The sequence below is a fragment of the Populus nigra genome, chromosome 2 (genome assembly GCF_951802175.1).
Source record: "Populus nigra chromosome 2, ddPopNigr1.1, whole genome shotgun sequence".
NCBI lineage: Eukaryota > Viridiplantae > Streptophyta > Magnoliopsida > Malpighiales > Salicaceae > Populus > Populus nigra.
Window position 1 is genome coordinate 37236048 of NC_084853.1, and position 17306 is coordinate 37253353.

At 33.4% G+C, this 17306-nt stretch overlaps 1 protein-coding gene and 1 pseudogene across 1 annotated transcript; both read right to left on the reverse strand.

Annotated features, from left to right (window-relative positions):
- Nucleotides 1-260: 260 nt before the first annotated feature.
- Nucleotides 261-5552, reverse strand: LOC133682117 (F-box/LRR-repeat protein At4g14103-like; annotated as a pseudogene).
- Nucleotides 5553-8109: 2557 nt separating this feature from the next.
- LOC133682951 (uncharacterized) lies at nucleotides 8110-9192 on the reverse strand. Its single transcript, XM_062106479.1, has 2 exons — nucleotides 8688-9192; nucleotides 8110-8594 (listed from the first exon to the last, which is right to left on the reverse strand). The coding sequence occupies exons 1-2, from the start codon at nucleotides 9190-9192 to the stop codon at nucleotides 8110-8112; spliced, it is 990 nt and encodes a 329-aa protein (XP_061962463.1).
- Nucleotides 9193-17306: the final 8114 nt, after the last annotated feature.

Consider the following 17306-nt stretch of genomic DNA (forward strand, 5'->3'; position numbering starts at 1 on the left):
AAACCAAGCCAAATTTTTTTTTAACCGGAAAGTGTTTTCCGTTGACCAACTTTTCTGATGGCAAACAAATACAGAAAAGTTTAGAAAATAATTTCTCAAAAATCAATTTCAAAGAAACATAGCATTAATACGATAAAATGACAATTAATCATCATAAAATATGCTGGATCTCTTATATTTCGAACATTATACATACATAATGGTTTTTCCTTGTAAAATTGAATTTCTTCTGCTATTGTAAACCATAAACTTGCCATTTACATATTATCTTTTAATGGAAAATAATGCCTATGACCTGAAATACAAAAACATTAAACATAATGAATTATGCTCCTCCTTCTATCATTATAATGATGTAGAGTTACTTGATTTATGTTATAACATATTGAATTATGCTTCTCAATGATTCGGCAGTTTTCTCCATCTGAATGATTAAAAGTCAGTAAGAAGAACAATTCCGATCTTACTTGCAGAAAACATAGCAAGTACGTATCTTATAGGAACTGACCATGTCCTTGTATAAGATGAAGACTTCCACCTTAGGAGAGCATTTGAATATCTATTGCAAGACCAACCAACGATCATTTCCACTAGCTTCAATCTCCAAACGAGTTAAATTCTGAAAATCAGGAAGATTGTCAGAGAAAGGCAACTTCTTATGAACTGTGTCTGATAGCGTCTGTAACGGGGATGTCTATGTGAGGGAGGGTGTGATCAGACCATGGAAAATTTTAAGCACAACAGTAAAATGACGAAGAAACTTACCTCATAGTAGAATCACACAATTTTCAGTTCTTGACAATAGGCATGATCGGTCTCAAAAACTGAACTGTCATGTCAATATAATCATCTACTTGTATGGTGAAGACATGTTCATAAGCAACACGGAGAGCTGCCTCTACTAGTGAGTACAGAGGCTGCAGCATCGTGGGACACCAGTTAGTTTAAGAAGCTCAAGGTTAGGGGCAAGAATAAGGGGTGTCTAGAAATATTGTAGTAGTTGTCTTTTAAATTGTTTTTTTATTTAAAAAAATATTAAAATAATATTTTTTTATTTTTAAAAAGTATTTTTAATATAGCATATCAAAACGATTTTAAATATAATAAAAATAAAAAATTAATTTTAAATAAAAATAATTTTAAAATTTAACAAAGCAATGATTGCACCGCACCGCCCGTCAAACACCACCCGTGCTCTACAACTAGGATCCTTCACGTAATAAGCAATAAATGTAAATCTTATGATCAAGCGTTCCAGTGAGCTTGAGCATGCATATACAGGCGTTCCTGGCTTCATGTTCAATTTTCAGTGCTTCAAGGACCGGGGAACCTGCTAATAGTTTCTCTATGGAAGCATGATCATCAAGCATCAGGAGGTCTTGAAGATGAAGGACCTTGAGACATGGAAAGCGTACACCAACCCCAAGAAGATCAATATCAATTCGATAACTAAGGTCCGAAACCACTAATTTCTCACAACAAAAAATTCTCCGAGGCAACAGAACATGATCAGACGTGTATAGTATAAGCTCCTCAAGATTGTCCTTAATTGCAGCAGAAATCCATTGCTTATACAGGAAGAAGGATTGCTTCCATGTACTCTGAGATGAAATTTTGCAATAGAGTTTTCAGGAGTTATGAAAATAAGAAAACCTATCCTGTTAACAGAGACCAAAGAACAATAACAAAGAAGGGTTGCAGAGAATTGTGTATATATTATTTGAATGTGTCTCTGTACTGAGATACAATAACTATATATATACATAAGAATATGAGTTAGTTTAGGAATGAAATATGACAAATATGTAATGAAATATGACACAGATACATTTGATATGGTTGCTAATATTGTGCAAGGCAAATCTCCTATAATCAAGGAAATCCTATGTAGATGTCCAGTAATCACGCTAACACCCTCCCTCAAACTCAAGGTGGTATAGTAGATGCCATCTTTAGTTTGCGTAAGAGATCCTGAAAACGACCTGGAAGAAGTGTTTTGGTGAAGATATCAATTGTTTGTTGTTTAGAGGAGACTAAAACCAATCGTATAGTGCCATAAGAAACATGATGTCGTACAAAATGACAATCAATCTCGATGTGTTTTGTACGCTCATTAAATACATCATTATGAGAAATTTGTATAGCACTTTTATTATCACAATGAAGCATAGTGGCAGAAGAATGTGGAACACCCATGTCAGTTAATAGCCACCGTAACCAAATTAATTCAGAGGAAGCATCTGCAATAGCATGATATTCAGATTCGGCACTAGAGCGAGCAACAACAGTTTGCTTTTTGCTACGCCAAGAGATAAGAGAATCACCCAGGAAGAAACAATATCCAGTTGTAGACCGACGATCAGTTGGATCTCTACCCCAATCAGCATCAGAGTAGCCAGACAACACCAATGAGGAGTTGGTAGAGAAGTGTAAACCATAAAAGAGAGTGCCTTTAAGATAACGAAGCATCCGAAGCACTGTAGAGAAGTGAGTGGAGCGAGGGGCAGACATGAACTGACTCACTAAATGAACAGCATATGAGATGTCAGGTCGAGTAGCAGTGAGATAGACAAGACTCCAAACAAGTTGTCGATACAAAGTAGGATCAGCAAGAGGAGTGCCATTTAGAGGTGTAAGTTTGCAATTGACTTCCAGGGGCGTGGACTCTGTTTTGTTGTCAGTGATACCAGCACGAGAAAGTAAATCAGATGAATACTTGGCTTGTGATAAGTAATAGCCTTCAGAAGATTGAGAAACTTCAAGATCTAGAAAATAACTAAGATGACCAAGATCTTTCATCTCAAAATGCTGACTAAGATGGTGTTGAACTTTGAAAATACCAGAAGCATCATCTCTTGTTATTATCATATCATTAACATATATTAATAAAAGAACAACACCACGATCAGTTCGTCGAATGAACAATGCAGAATCATGAGAACTGGAAAGAAAGCCAAACTAAGCAAGAGTGGAACTGAATTTGGCAAACCAAGCCCTAGGGGCTTGTTTTAATCCATACAAGGCTTTCTGAAGTTTACAAACTTTATGAGAAGTATGATAACCAAGAGGAGGAAGCATATAAACTTCTTCTGTTAAATCACCATGAAGGAAGGCATTTTTAACATCCATCTGAAATAGCTTCCACTTTCAAGCTGCAGCAATAGCTAATAGTCTACGGACAGATGTTAACCAAGCTACAGGAGCAAAAGTTTCTTCATAGTCTATACCATACTCTTGAGTGTATCCTTTGGCAACCAAACGAGCTTTATAACGCTCAATAGTTCCATCAGAACGAGTTTTAATTTTGTAAACCTATTTGCAGCCAACAGGTGTCTTGTTAGGAGGAAGATCAACTAAGTCCCAAGTATGAGTTTTCTGCAAATCCTGAAGTTCCTCACGCATAGCTTGCTGCCAAAAAGGGTCAGTATTTGCCTCTCAATAAGATCGAGGCTCATGAAGAGTAGCAATAGCAGAATAACAATGAAAATCTGCAAGAGAATGAGGAGTTTCCTTACCCGAGTGGAACGACAAAGAGGATTGACAGGAGTAGTGGCAGGGACAGGTGCAGGATCAACAGCTGGTACAGATTCAGGGGGATCATGTGGTAAAGAGTTATCAGTGAGTGCATCAGAATCATCTAGATTAGGACTTGGAAACAAATAAATGGAGGAATTAGTGAAAAAGAAAGAGTCAGTTTGGACAAAATGGTGAAACTTTGAAAGAGAAGAGAACATGGTGTTTTCCCAAAAGACAACATGACAAGAGATACGTAATCTATTAGAAATAGGATCCCAACATCGAAACCCCTTGTATTCATTCCCATAACCAAGCAAACAACACAGACGAGCTCGGGGTTGTAATTTTGTATGTTCATGAGGCTGTAAAAGCACGAAACAAGCACATCCAAAAGATTTAAGAACAAAATAGTCAGGAGGCTGACCAAACAATTTTTCAAAAAGAGATAAATTATGAAGAATTGAAGTGGGGAGCCGATTAATAGTATAGACAGCATTAAGAGCCGCTTCTCCCTAAAATTTTTCAGGACATGATGCTGAAATTAGAAAAGCACGTACAGAATCAAGAATATGGCGATGCTTTCGCTCGACTCTACCATTCTGCTGTGAGGTATGAGGACAAGAACGTTAAACCACAGTGCCTTGCTTATTCAAGAACTGAAGTAAGGAAGAATCTCTATATTCCATGGCATTGTCTATTCTAAGAATTTTTATGGAACAAGAAAACTAAGTTTTAACCATATTAGCAAAGGTAATGTATATTTGTGGTAACTCAGAACGATGTTTCAGAAAATATATCCAAGTAAAACAAGAATGATCATCAATAAATAACACAAAATATCAAAAACCATTGATAGAAGAAACAAGAGAAGGACCCCAAATGTCAGAATGTATTAAGCTAAAAGGACTATTTGAAATAGAGACATTATTGGAAAAAGACAAGGCAGGTTGTTTTGCAAGCTGACAATGTAAACAATTGAATGACTCAAACTTAGTAGATCCTAATAATCCACGAGAAATTAAAGGTTGAATTTTGCTAGCTGAGGCATCTCCAAGTCGAAGATGCCATTGGTGAATGGAAGAATTTATGGTTGTAGCAGCAGACATAAATTTCTGAGGTAAGTGAAGTGATGCAAGCTCAAATAATCGACCCACTTTGCGACCCGTTCCAAGAATCTGTCCTGTTTGTGAATCCTGTACCTGAACACCAGAGGAAGAGAAGTTATGTCTCGTTTGGTTGGTTTAGTGATATCTCCAGTAACAATACGCCATAGCTTACGACCAATTAAGAAGCTTTTCATTCCTTGAATCCAAAGATTATAGTTTGAACCAGACAAAACAGTTGTAATGGGTTGTGAAATATCAGGTTTTTTCATGATGATGACAGAGAGCAAGGCATACGACAGTTGTAGACTCCAATAATATTGTCAGAGAGGTGTTTCTATGAATGCCAAAGAGAAGCAGGAACAGATTTATTGCAAAGACACAGAGACCATGGAAGTATATGAGAAATTTTGGATCTAGAGTCTAGGCTCAGATACCATGTTAACAGAGACCAAAGAACAATAACAAAGAAGGGTTGCAGAGAATTGTGTATGTATTATTTGAATGTGTCTTTGTACTGAGATACAATAACTATATATATACATAAGAATATGAGTTAGTTTAGGAATGAAATATGACAGATACGTAATGAAATATGACACAGATACGTTTGATATGGTTGCTAATATTGTGCAAGGCAGATCTCCTATAATCAAGGAAATCCTATGTAGATGTCCAGTAATCACGCTAACACATGAAATCCCCAAAGGTGGTCTCTCTTTCTGCTGATAGTTGCCATCGAATGTGATCATCAAAATTAAAATTGGCAAGTGATGTCCAGCGTTCTCTCCAACTTTTGGACAAAATGCTGGTTCGCACATATTCTTTTAAAGGAAGAAACGAGAGTACATGATCAAGAATCTCATTAGGCAATCTACAAATCATATCTTTATTCGCTTTCTTGTAACATTTTTGTCTATTGTCTTTTGTCATGGTCTTCAAAGGTGAAAGAGTAAATCTTTAAAATCAAAGTAACTTGAAAGAAACCAAATTATACAACACTTGGAATATTATAATAGGAAAATCATTAATCAAATTATAATATCACTTGTAAAATAAATTAAAGAAATGACATGTAAAACCATTTAGAATTATAAGAAAGATACATATTGTTGAATGGTTTGAAGAAGAAGAAGAGAATTAGGCAAAAAAAAAAGTCCAAGAAACGAGGACAAGATTAACCAAGAAGGTATATAATTAAAAAAGCAAAACTAAATACTTAGAGCAACTTCAACGCATGAGCCAAATGAAAAGCCAAATGTTAATTTTACTTTTTCATTTCTTTACTCCAACGCAGCACCCAAACAAATAGCTATTTTGGCTATTTGTTCACTGGCCAGCCATTTCTACATTTCCCTGTAGAAATAGCAAAAGCAAATAACTGTTGACCAACGGCTATTTTTATAGTCGTTGGTCAACAACTTTTTTTTTTCTTTAAATGCAGGAGGAATTTTCTTTAAATGGAGGAGGAAAGAACTTGTAGATTTTAAAATTTTGTATTGTGCCTTACCCTTCTCTCAAATTTAGAAAAACAAGAATCAATTATTCTCCGGTTAATTAATAACATCAGTTGTGTTAATTAGCTGAAATTAAAAGGTATGTTTGTTTAAAAGCTTTTTCTATTTTCTCTTTTATATCTCTTGATTTTTTAGACCTTTTATTGTTAATTTAATATTTGTGATGATTTTTATCTCTTTATTATTTTATGTTTTTAATATGGGTTAAGGAATACAATTTTTATTAATGTTGTTATCTTTGATAAAATTGAGAGGAATTAATAATGGTAATTGATATTGATAAAAAGATAGAGTGACATATTTAAAATTTATTTTTGATTGTCTGTTTTAATTTGAGATCAATTATATTTTGTCTTGTTGAAAATGCAATTAAACCAGTATATCAATTCTCTTTTAGTTCCAAAAAATGGTCAAATTGTTATGTTAGAACAAGTAGGATACAATGCTTATTATTAATTCACATGTATGGAAACTACAAAATTGCTAGACATTGAATGTGAGTTTCTTTTACACTCTCTTATAAGGTTTTCACTTGAGTTTTTTTTTTAATGTAGATGGATTCAAATTTTCCAAACTCTTTTACCAACTTTCTTATGAGTGAGTCAGAAGATATTCTCTCTCAACCAAGTGATTCTAATAAATTAATTGATGACTTAACATACTCAAATTTAAATGTCCATTCGACAAAAAAATCACAAAGAAGTAAAAATTTCTCACCAAAGAAAGACTGTTTACTTGTCTCTGCATGGCTAAATATAAGCAAGGATCCAATTACAGGAGTTGAACAACAAACAAAACAGTTCTGGGCTAGCGTATATGCTTACTTTATAGAGAATGGAGAAAACTTGAATAATCATTCCCAAATAAGCATCTCAAGTAGATGGCAAGAAATAAATAAAGAAGTCGGTAAATTTTTTGGATTTGTTACTCAAATTGAAAATCGTCAGCAAAGTGGAATGACCGAAGAATCAAAGGTAATTTTAATTTTCATTTCTATGTTAAATTGTTTGACACATATTTTAACATTATTTATTTTATTTATTTTTTTACCAGATTAATGATGCTCGGCAAATATATGCTTCTTGCGTTGGCAAATGATTTCAACTAAAACATTGTTGGGTTATCTTAAGAAAAGAACCCAAATGGCAATTTGAGCGTGCAAGTCAACATCAAAGGTCAAACAAGAAACAAAAAAGTCATGTCAATGCAAGTCCGGCTTCATCAACTCCATTTACCCTTGATTCTGTTAGTTTAGGAGAAGATAGTGAACCATCGATTTATCAAGATAGACTAATCGGTCAGAAGGTTGTAAAGGAACGACTTAAACGTAGACAAGGAAAAGATAAAGTTGGGGAGGTAAGTGTAACGAATCTCTTACAACAATTAAGGGATACTTTAGTTGAAATTGAGGATCAGAAGAAACAAGACAGGAAAATTATGTTAGAGCAAGAAGCCATCATGATTCAACAAAATCAAGAGAAACAAGAATTGGACAGGATTGAGAAAGAACAAATTATGAAAATGAATATTTCTAATTTGGATCCAATTTCTGCAGCGTATTTTCAAAATAGAAAGTTAGAAGTTATACAAAAGAGGGGTTTTAATTTTTATTTAACTTTGATTGATTTATTGTAATGTAATGTATTTTTAATTAAATATGTAGAAAATTCTTGGTTATTTTAAATATATTGTTATGAAATTGATATCAATTCATAATACTTTTTTGAAGTTCCTGTAACACTTAACAATAATAAGTAGGATTAATTAACTTAAAAGATAACAACCATAATGAAAAAAAAAACATAAAAAACTTGAAAATTATGATAACATAAGAAGTTCAAATCTAAAGATTCTACTCGTTGCCATATTGTTCCCACAAATGTTCAATCAAATGTTCTTGTAGTTGAGAGCTAGTTGCTTTATCCCTAATTTGATTATGAGTTTGAAGAAAATCATGTAGTTCTGGTATTTCACTATGTGACACTGATATAAAAAAAATTGACTTCATGTTCATGGTCAAATACAAGGTTCATTGCTCCTTTATCCTCAATAATCATATTATGCATTATTATGCAAGCTTTCATAATATATGCAAGCGTTTCTTCATCCCAGTATTGAACAGGTCCACGTACAATTGCAAAACGAGATTGGAGCACCTCAAATGCCTGCTCCACATCTTTTCTTGCAGACTCTTGCTTGCTTGCAAAATATTTTCTCTTTGCTCCTAATGGTCTTGGGATTGTCTTAACAAAGGATGACCAATTAGGATAAATCTCATCTGCTAAATAGTATCCCATTATATATTCATGCCCATTAATTGTATAATTGACACGAGCAGTACGACTTTCAGCAAGTGCAGCAAGGATAGGTGACCAATCAAGAACATTAATATCATTTAATGATCCATGCATTCCAAAAAAGGCATGCCATATCAAAAGATCTTGTGAAGCCACCACCTCTAGAATTATAGTTGGTTCACAACAATGACCAGTATACATCTCATCCTAGGCAATTGGGCATTTCTCTCATTTCCAATGCATGCAGTCAATGCTCCCTAACATCCCTGGAAATCCACGCTGCTCTCCATTTGATAATAATCGACAAATATCGGCCTCGTTTGGTGCCCTTAGATACCAATCACCAAAAACTTCTACGGTTGCTTTGACAAAAGCTCTAAGACTTTCTATCGTAGTGGTTTCTCCAATTCGAAGATATTCATCAGTAAGATCTGCAGGAATACCATATGCAAGTATTCTGTGAGCTGCAGTTACCTTTTGAAGGCAAGATAAACCAAGAACACCAAGAGCATATGCCCTTTGTTTGAAATATGGATTATGAGCTTCCACTGCATTTGCGATCCGAAGAAAAAGATGACGACTCATCCTAAATCTTCTTCGAAATTGACTTTCAATGAATTTAGCATTTTCTGCAAAATAATCATTATATAACCTTAACTCATCTTCCTTTCTATTACGATTGACAATATTGTGACCAGGAATAGAGCCATGATACCCTGTTCTTTGCCCTTGATTATTCGATTCTTCTTCAGCAACCATAATAGTAACAACTTGAAAAGCAAACACAAGAGTGTCATCATCAAAATCAAAAGCATCATAAAAATTAAAATTAGAATGATTCATGATGAACTTTAATGAAATATAACAAAGATTGAAGAGAAGAAAATGACGAGAAAAAATGTTAAGGTATATGAGAATATTTATAGATGGATTATTTTTTCAAATTGTAAAATCTTAAAATGTTGGCGGTAATTTTTTTAAAATTTGAAATTTTAAAATTTAAAATGTTGGCGGTTATTTTTTAAAAATTTAAAATTTAAAATATTGGCGGTCATTCTTTCAGAGTTTGAATTTGAATTTACTTTTAAAAAATTAAATTTTTAACAATAACATATAAAACTTAAAATTAAAAATATTCATATAAATAAATTTTAAATTCAATTTTAAATTATATCTTTTAACTTTCATATTACTTCATTAATTTTAAATTACTCATATTAATTATATAATTAAAATATCATAATTATATTATATATAAAATATCTAAATTAGTTATATAATTATATTAAAATTAATTTAACATGAAATATATTAAAATATAATTGGCTTTTCTAAATAGCTTTTTATCAAAGGAATGCACATAATCAAAAAGGCTATATTTACACTATTCAAAAAGCTATTTTCTTCATTTGGCTCTTTAATATAGCATTTCCCATTGGAGATGCTCTTACAAGATTAACAGTGAGGACTTTATTGAGGTAAAAAGATTAATTTTTCTGAGGAAAATCAATGGTTATAGTGCCTCTAATGCTCTGTCCCTTCTTCAATTTACCTCCAAATACTCGTGTCCCAGTGACATGACATGGGTAAAAGTATGAAAAACATATCTAACTCCCCACCAAAACTTTAGACATGGCTTTACAGAAGGCTAGATGGGAGGAAGATGGAGGACATGGAGGTGACTGTGTGAAGTAAAGGAACTTGAGAAAGAAGACGGCTAGAATATTAAAGGACAGACCATTGACTTCAATGTCTTTTATTTCTTTTTGGGAAAGGCCATTTGAATTGGTATTTTGAATTTACCCTAGGAACGTTTAATCCAAACAAACCCAGGAACATCAAGGACAAGGTTTTTACTAAGTTCCAAAACCACTAATTTCTTACAAATGCTAAAAAGGCTCCTAAGCAATTGACTTGTGATTAAACTGCAAAGATCAAGCTCATCCATATCACACATAACTGCAGCAGACAAATCATATTGCCCAAGAAATATAAAGTGGGATTTTATAATAGACTGCACTCTAATTAGAACATTATCCACAAAACCTATATCCTATTGAAGCGGCATATAGCATAGATAAAAATTAAGGTTTTCAAATATTTAGATTACATATCTAAGCTATACTAAAATTTTGAGAAAACTCTCTAGTATTTTATTAAAAGTCTAAATAATAATTTTTTTCTCAAAATAAACTAGATATCTCTATTTATATTAGTTCTAAATCCTTTATGGAAAAGAATTTCTAATTCTTAATTAAAATATACTTAATTAATAAAATTCATCTAGCACGAGTTTCTAAATAGTAAAGTACTAATTAAATTTAAAATTCTAATCTAAATAGAAAAAATAATCCAAATATACAAAAAAAAAATAATGCAATCTGAAATTTTAATCCAATATAAAACAGGACCTTTAGAATTTTTTGTCAAAATTTCTACTCAATCCAATAATCAGATTAAAAGTTACACTTAACTTACCAAACTCCATCTTGAACTTTTCTTAAACTCCTCAAAACTTAAAATACTTAACTATTAACAAATTATCACAATAAAAATTATTGTGCCTCCAAGAAATTTCCCTACATCAACCATTTCTCACGTTCTGACTATCATGTGGCCTTTTACGATGAGACATTAACCTATTATGAACCTTATCCACAAATTCTAGCTAATCCATAGTCTATTTGAATCAATCAAAATTAATTCCCAGCATTTAAATTTTAACAAAAAATTAAAGATATATTAACACTGATCAATATTATCTATAGATATATCTTTCTTTCTTTTTACTCCTAGTATCCTCTTAGTATTCAAACAATCTAAATAGTTCCTTGGAAGAAAAGACGAATCCGCAAATTTTGATTTCAAGGGATGGCAGTATATGCAGTCTTTGACCAGCCAAAGCAAGCCAAATAGAATTGGAAAGATAACTACTTAAACGTTCGTTCAAACATTTGGGATAAAATTTATGCCATAATATGATAATAAGCACAAATACTTTTCGTATTACTAGATTGTTAATTAATATAACAATAGTGAATCCACCCCTAATTATATAGAAACTCTGCTGCTACAAGTAATAGATCAACTATGTGAAGGGAAAATAAATGTGATAGAAATATTATAAATGCACAGTATCTTACCTACAAAATGAAAAGTGTACTCAACCCCCCTCCAAGATCTTCCTTTTCAAAGGTTTGAATAACTCTCTTCTATGCACAGGCAAATTGGTTATGGACATAAATTTCTTTCCTGTTTCAATCATGTTCTTTTTTTCTATTTCAACAGTGCTCCTTGCCTCTCAAATGAGCATCAACATATCCGAAACCAACCATAGTCATCGCTTCAGTTGCTCATCCTATGAGGACATAGTTATAATTAACATGTAAAGATAGCTAATATTACTAAGGGTATAGACGATAAGAAAAATTATCATAAAATGATTATGAACAAAGATGAAACTGTCCAAACAACTAAAGGAAAGAAAAAGGCAACTACAATTATTTTAGCTTTCCATATGAAAATTCACGATCGGTATCACAGTAGATGCTATCATAAGTGTTTTGAACCATAGACTCTTTAATCTGAGAGGGCCATACATAAGTCTTAATGTAAATTCATACATCACTTACCCGCTAACAAAGTGTTTTCAAAGTGAGATCAATTACAACCAAAGAATAAAAAGATCAGTTCACAGTATGCACTGCCATAATTCATTTGAGACCACAGAATAAATACCACTAACAAAGAAAGTTGACAGTGGATAACTTGTTGAATAAAAATATGGAAGTAGAATGCCTCTACCTCCTACACAATAGGGGGTACTGGAGGAGGAGGAGCATTTCAAGGCTATTCCTGTACTTGGAGACACTACTTGTTCACCGTTTATCCCTTGATAGAGAAGGTTGTGAACATAGTAGCCATTTAGCCACTTTCCATACACCTTTTCTTCCCTACACTCATGTTCTTCTTTCCCTCTATATCACTGATTGTTTTCCTCTACATTATTTGTATTGGCTAGTAACTGAACATTATGTTCCTCCAATTTGGCATTTTATCAAGCAGTTAAAAAGTCAAGTGTAAGAACCATTCCCCTTCTCACCAACCAAATTTCCTACATTGATCCTTTCCAACTGGATAGTTATAAGTAGGATAAATACATGTCTACAGTAGGAAGCCTCAAAATCATCAGTTATAGCATGAAGTACATAAATTTATTAATATAATTTCTGCAAGAAAAAAAGAGCTCATGGGACATAATAATAACCTGAATAATTGAAATTAGTGGTTCCTTGAATACTTCGAGGGATCTTCCAATGTCCCTAGCTGCGAAACCAAAAACCCCAAATCATCTACCAATTCATCAAACCACGACAACACAAACATGACTCTTCCTTGTACTAAACCCAAAATTCAATATATTACCTACGATTCATGCATAAACATCCCAATGCCATAATTACAATGGAGACTCAAATAGGCTGCAGTTTTTCCACATTAATAATCTAAAAATTCACTAGAGCCTTCAATATTGCGAGAATGAGATGCAGAGAAACATTCAGGAAGAAATCTAAATTTATAAACTAAGAGTAACACTCAAAGTGAAACCAGCCACTCTTAGTTACTAACCTGAATGTATGAAATCTAAAATGATAATTGTTTGTCGTTACCAAACACGGCATCAAATTCAGAATGGCTTCTTCTTACATCATCATCTTTCACAACCTCAGCGAAGACAATCAATCACATCGATAGTCAATAAATCATTACCCATTTTGCAAAACATAAAAAGAGTGTCCCTGTTATTAGGGCCCACAAACTAGTTTGTAGAGCCCACGAATCCTAAAGACTCAAAAGTCATCCAACGCAAACCCACTTTTCAAGTTGAGCTTTGGTCTCTTTTTTTTATTTGCTCACAATTCACCCACTCAATACCTTGCACGTGCATTAGCGACATGTTAACTAGTACGGTACCGTACACTGACACTTCATATTCCTTTCCCACGTCAGCAATAGATTAATAGGTAGCTTGTCAAAAATCTTAGTGACCATTGTACCGCAACCGCCTCAACAACAAACCCTATTATATAAATATATTGGTGTGAGAGAGACATGGCTTTATAGTTACGCGCTTTGATTTTTAGTGTGTTTTTTATTTTCTATCTGCAATTCTTTAGGGTTTGGTTTTATAATTTTCTATCTTGTTTTCACCAATTTCTTTCTTTATCAATCACCGAGAATTAAAGAAAGAAGTTAAAGAAAGTAAGCAAGTAGTTCTCTCTGTGTTTGATCTTTGAGAAAGAAGGTTTGTTTCTCTCCTTTGATGTTTCTGCAAGTAAATACAGTTTTCTTATTTCCTATGACTTTGTTCCTCGTTAATTCTCGTACCTTTCTTTAATTCCAACTGACAGCTATATCGTTATATAGCAGTAGGGTATAGTTTGTACCATAAAAACCAGAAACCCCTGAACTACCTCATGGTTATCGTTTCCGTCCCGATGATGAAGAACTAGTCTGTTTCTATCTCTACCCTAGAATCACAAACCCTAAACTCTTCACCACCATCCATACTCGCATTAGAGATACCCATATCTTTGGCGACCAAGCCAAAAAACCTTGGCAAATCTGGGAATCCTTCCCCAAACATCATGGCGAGGATCTCTTCTTTTTCACTCAACTCACCAAGAAAGGGAGGAATTTTGTGCGCAAAATTAGCTGCGGGCTTGGTACATGGCATCAAGAGTTCAAAGACCCTTCTTTTAATGTCTCCATCGACCCCGACTGTAAAGTCTCTATCATCAGAAGGCTTTTCACTTACCAAAATCCGAAATCTGACCAGAATGGCTCCTGGTTCATGTTTGAGTACAGCCTGCCATCACTTTCTGAACAAATTGTCTTGTGTCGATTAAGAAAGAAAGAAGTCCACTCCACTGAGACAGTACAAACTACAACAACCGCAATAACTAAAAAGAGGAAGAGGGATGCTGATAGTTAAATTATTAATGATGCAACAAACACCATACCACAAAAGCCCAAGATCGATGAATTAGTTCAACATCAGCAACAGATTATGGGTTTCTATGTGGTCGTAGAAAACCAACAGCAGCACTTGGAGCTTGAACCGGTCTTTGATAATTGGGCAGAATTCGACCATTCTGAGTGCTTTTCTTTTGAGAATGTGCAGGATCTTGAAAGTTATCTGATGGCTGATGATTTAGATATTACTTCCACGAGCAATGTTGCACCCGAACCAATTGTATATGCATTTTATCCTATAGAGAACTTGCAGTCAATTGAGGTTGAGTGCGTCGAAAATGATGAGGAAGCTGCCTCAACACAGGATGATGATTTCTGTTTTAAGATGATTGATTTTAGTGGCGGATATAACGAGGCAGACAGGGTTCTAGCAAGTCAAGCAACAGCAAAGGCTAGTGTTTATTGGGTTCAGGCTACACCAGATCTGGATGGAACCTGCACTGCTGATGCTGTTGATTATGGTCTTAAACATGGAATTTGTGATTCAAGCCTCAACAATTGGCTTGGGTCATTTTTTTAAATGCTGCTAGAAGCAAATTACTTGCCTGATTGAAGAAAATAAGATTCAGATATTCCAAACCCTTCCTACATGGGGAGTTACTATTGATACCACGTCCTTTTCTTTGCTTTTCCTCAAGATGAACGCAGCTAACATCCAAGGAAGCTGTAATTAGATATTTCTAAAGTGTTGTAGTCTTTTTTCTATTTTTTACTTAATTAGTTTCTGTTAACATGTAAAGAAATTGTTATATCCCCTTTTTCTTAACTGTAGGCTGTTCAAATCTTGTTTGTGCAGGTGTCTTATTGTATTAACCTTGGGTTTATGTTACTATAATATAGCAGACTGTCGGAGTTTAACTATTAATAAAATCATGTTTTATTACTCACTTTTGTTCTTGTTGTCCTGTCGAGAGTTTTGTGGATTTCTACTCAGATCAAACCTATTGAAAGTAATCGCATCCTTTCCAACTATATAGGTTTGTAATAAGGGTTACTTTTTTTAGAGAAAATATAAATCATGAAGGGAATAGGCATGAAAAGTACAGATTTTGACCCTAGTTTATACTACTTTCTAACATCTAAACACATGTCATAGGCATGAAAGGGTTAGGACATGTTAAGTAGGACTACTCGACCTTTCTCAATAACGCGATTAAGCAATGAACCGTCGGCTATCTCCATTTTTTCCAAATGAATATATCATGAGGATATTTAGAAATTATTTTTTTCTTAACCAAAAAAAAACCTATTCACTGTATACTGAATGCCAATGAATAGTGAAGTCCTAAAACTGTTCCAAAATTTTGATATTTCATTTCGCAAGTCAAACGTGCTCATGATCTTGAAAGTTCCTGACTTACTTGCGTTCACAAATATAGAAGATGGAATTTTCCTTCATCATCAAAATAGGAAGCCATAAAATCAAGAAATCAAAACATAAAAGAGCAAATCTCTAGGCTAGAAAGTAGAAAACAAAAACTCCTTAAAATCTGAAACTATAATTCCAAATTTTATTTGCAATATTACTTCTTATTTTATCTCCTAAAAATCCAACACCTCTCCAAGCTGGAGCATAAATATCTATCATGCTCAACTCACAAAGAGCTCAAAACTAGGTCTAAGGAAGTCCTTTAATGAAGAAACTAGTTATTTGTTGTGTAGTAGAAACAAATAATATGCACAAAACTCTATTATCAATCTTTTCTTTCATAAAATGTCTATCAATGTCTACATGCTTCGTACTATCAACTATTTGTTGGGTAGTAAGAACAGATGGCAAACATGCACAGAACTCCACTATCAATCTTCTCTTTTATGAAATGTTTGTCAATCTCTACTAGCTTCGTAATCATATTTCTCTAAACATAAGTATAGTATCCTGATATGAATCTTCTATCAATGAATGAACCTATTCAATCTACATCAGTGTATGTCTTTATTATTAGTTGTATAGTCTTCTAAAAGAGTAAACACTTTCCTGATGTACTTTTCAAGTATCTGAGAATCTGATAAACTACCTCAAGATGTTTTGCGTAGGGTGAGAGCATGAACTAGCTTACTAAACTTACAACAAATGCAATACCAGGTCATGTATGTGATAAGTAAATCAGCCTTCCCACTAATTTTTTATAATATGTTATATTCACTAGATCACTATCCTTGTTGTCTCCAAATTTCTCATTGGGATCTATTTAAATGTCTACTAGCGTACAACCACCCATCCCAGTTTTCTTAAAAGATAAAGGATATACTTTTGTTAGGAGACAATGATCCCTTTCTTTGACCTAACAATCTTCATTTCAAGAAAATACCTCAGAGACTCTAAATCCTTAATCTCAAATGTTGATGAGAGGGAACAATTCAATTGATTTATCTCAAGTACAACAGCCTCGATAAGAATTATATCATCTGCATAGATAATTAGTATTGCTCTATTCTCATCTTGTAAATGTCTTATAAACTTTGTATGATCATTTTTTTCCTTGAGTATGCCTTTGATTATTAACAAACATAATGAATTTCTCAAACCAGGCTTTTGGTTATTGTTTTAACCAATATAAAGAATTCTTCAATTTATACACTTTGGTGCCAAGCTTTCACAAAATCTTGAGGGTGTATCAATGTATACTTTTACCTCTAGGTCTCTATTAAGGAATGTATTTTTTACATCCAACTGTTAAAGAGGTTGATTACAATTAGTTACAAGTGACAAAGGAACTATTATAAAGTTGAGATTTGTGATTGGAGAAAATGTCTCTATGTAATAAATGTCATAGGTCTATGTGAATCCATTGACAACCAATCAAGCTTTATATTGTTCTAGAAGCCATCTGATT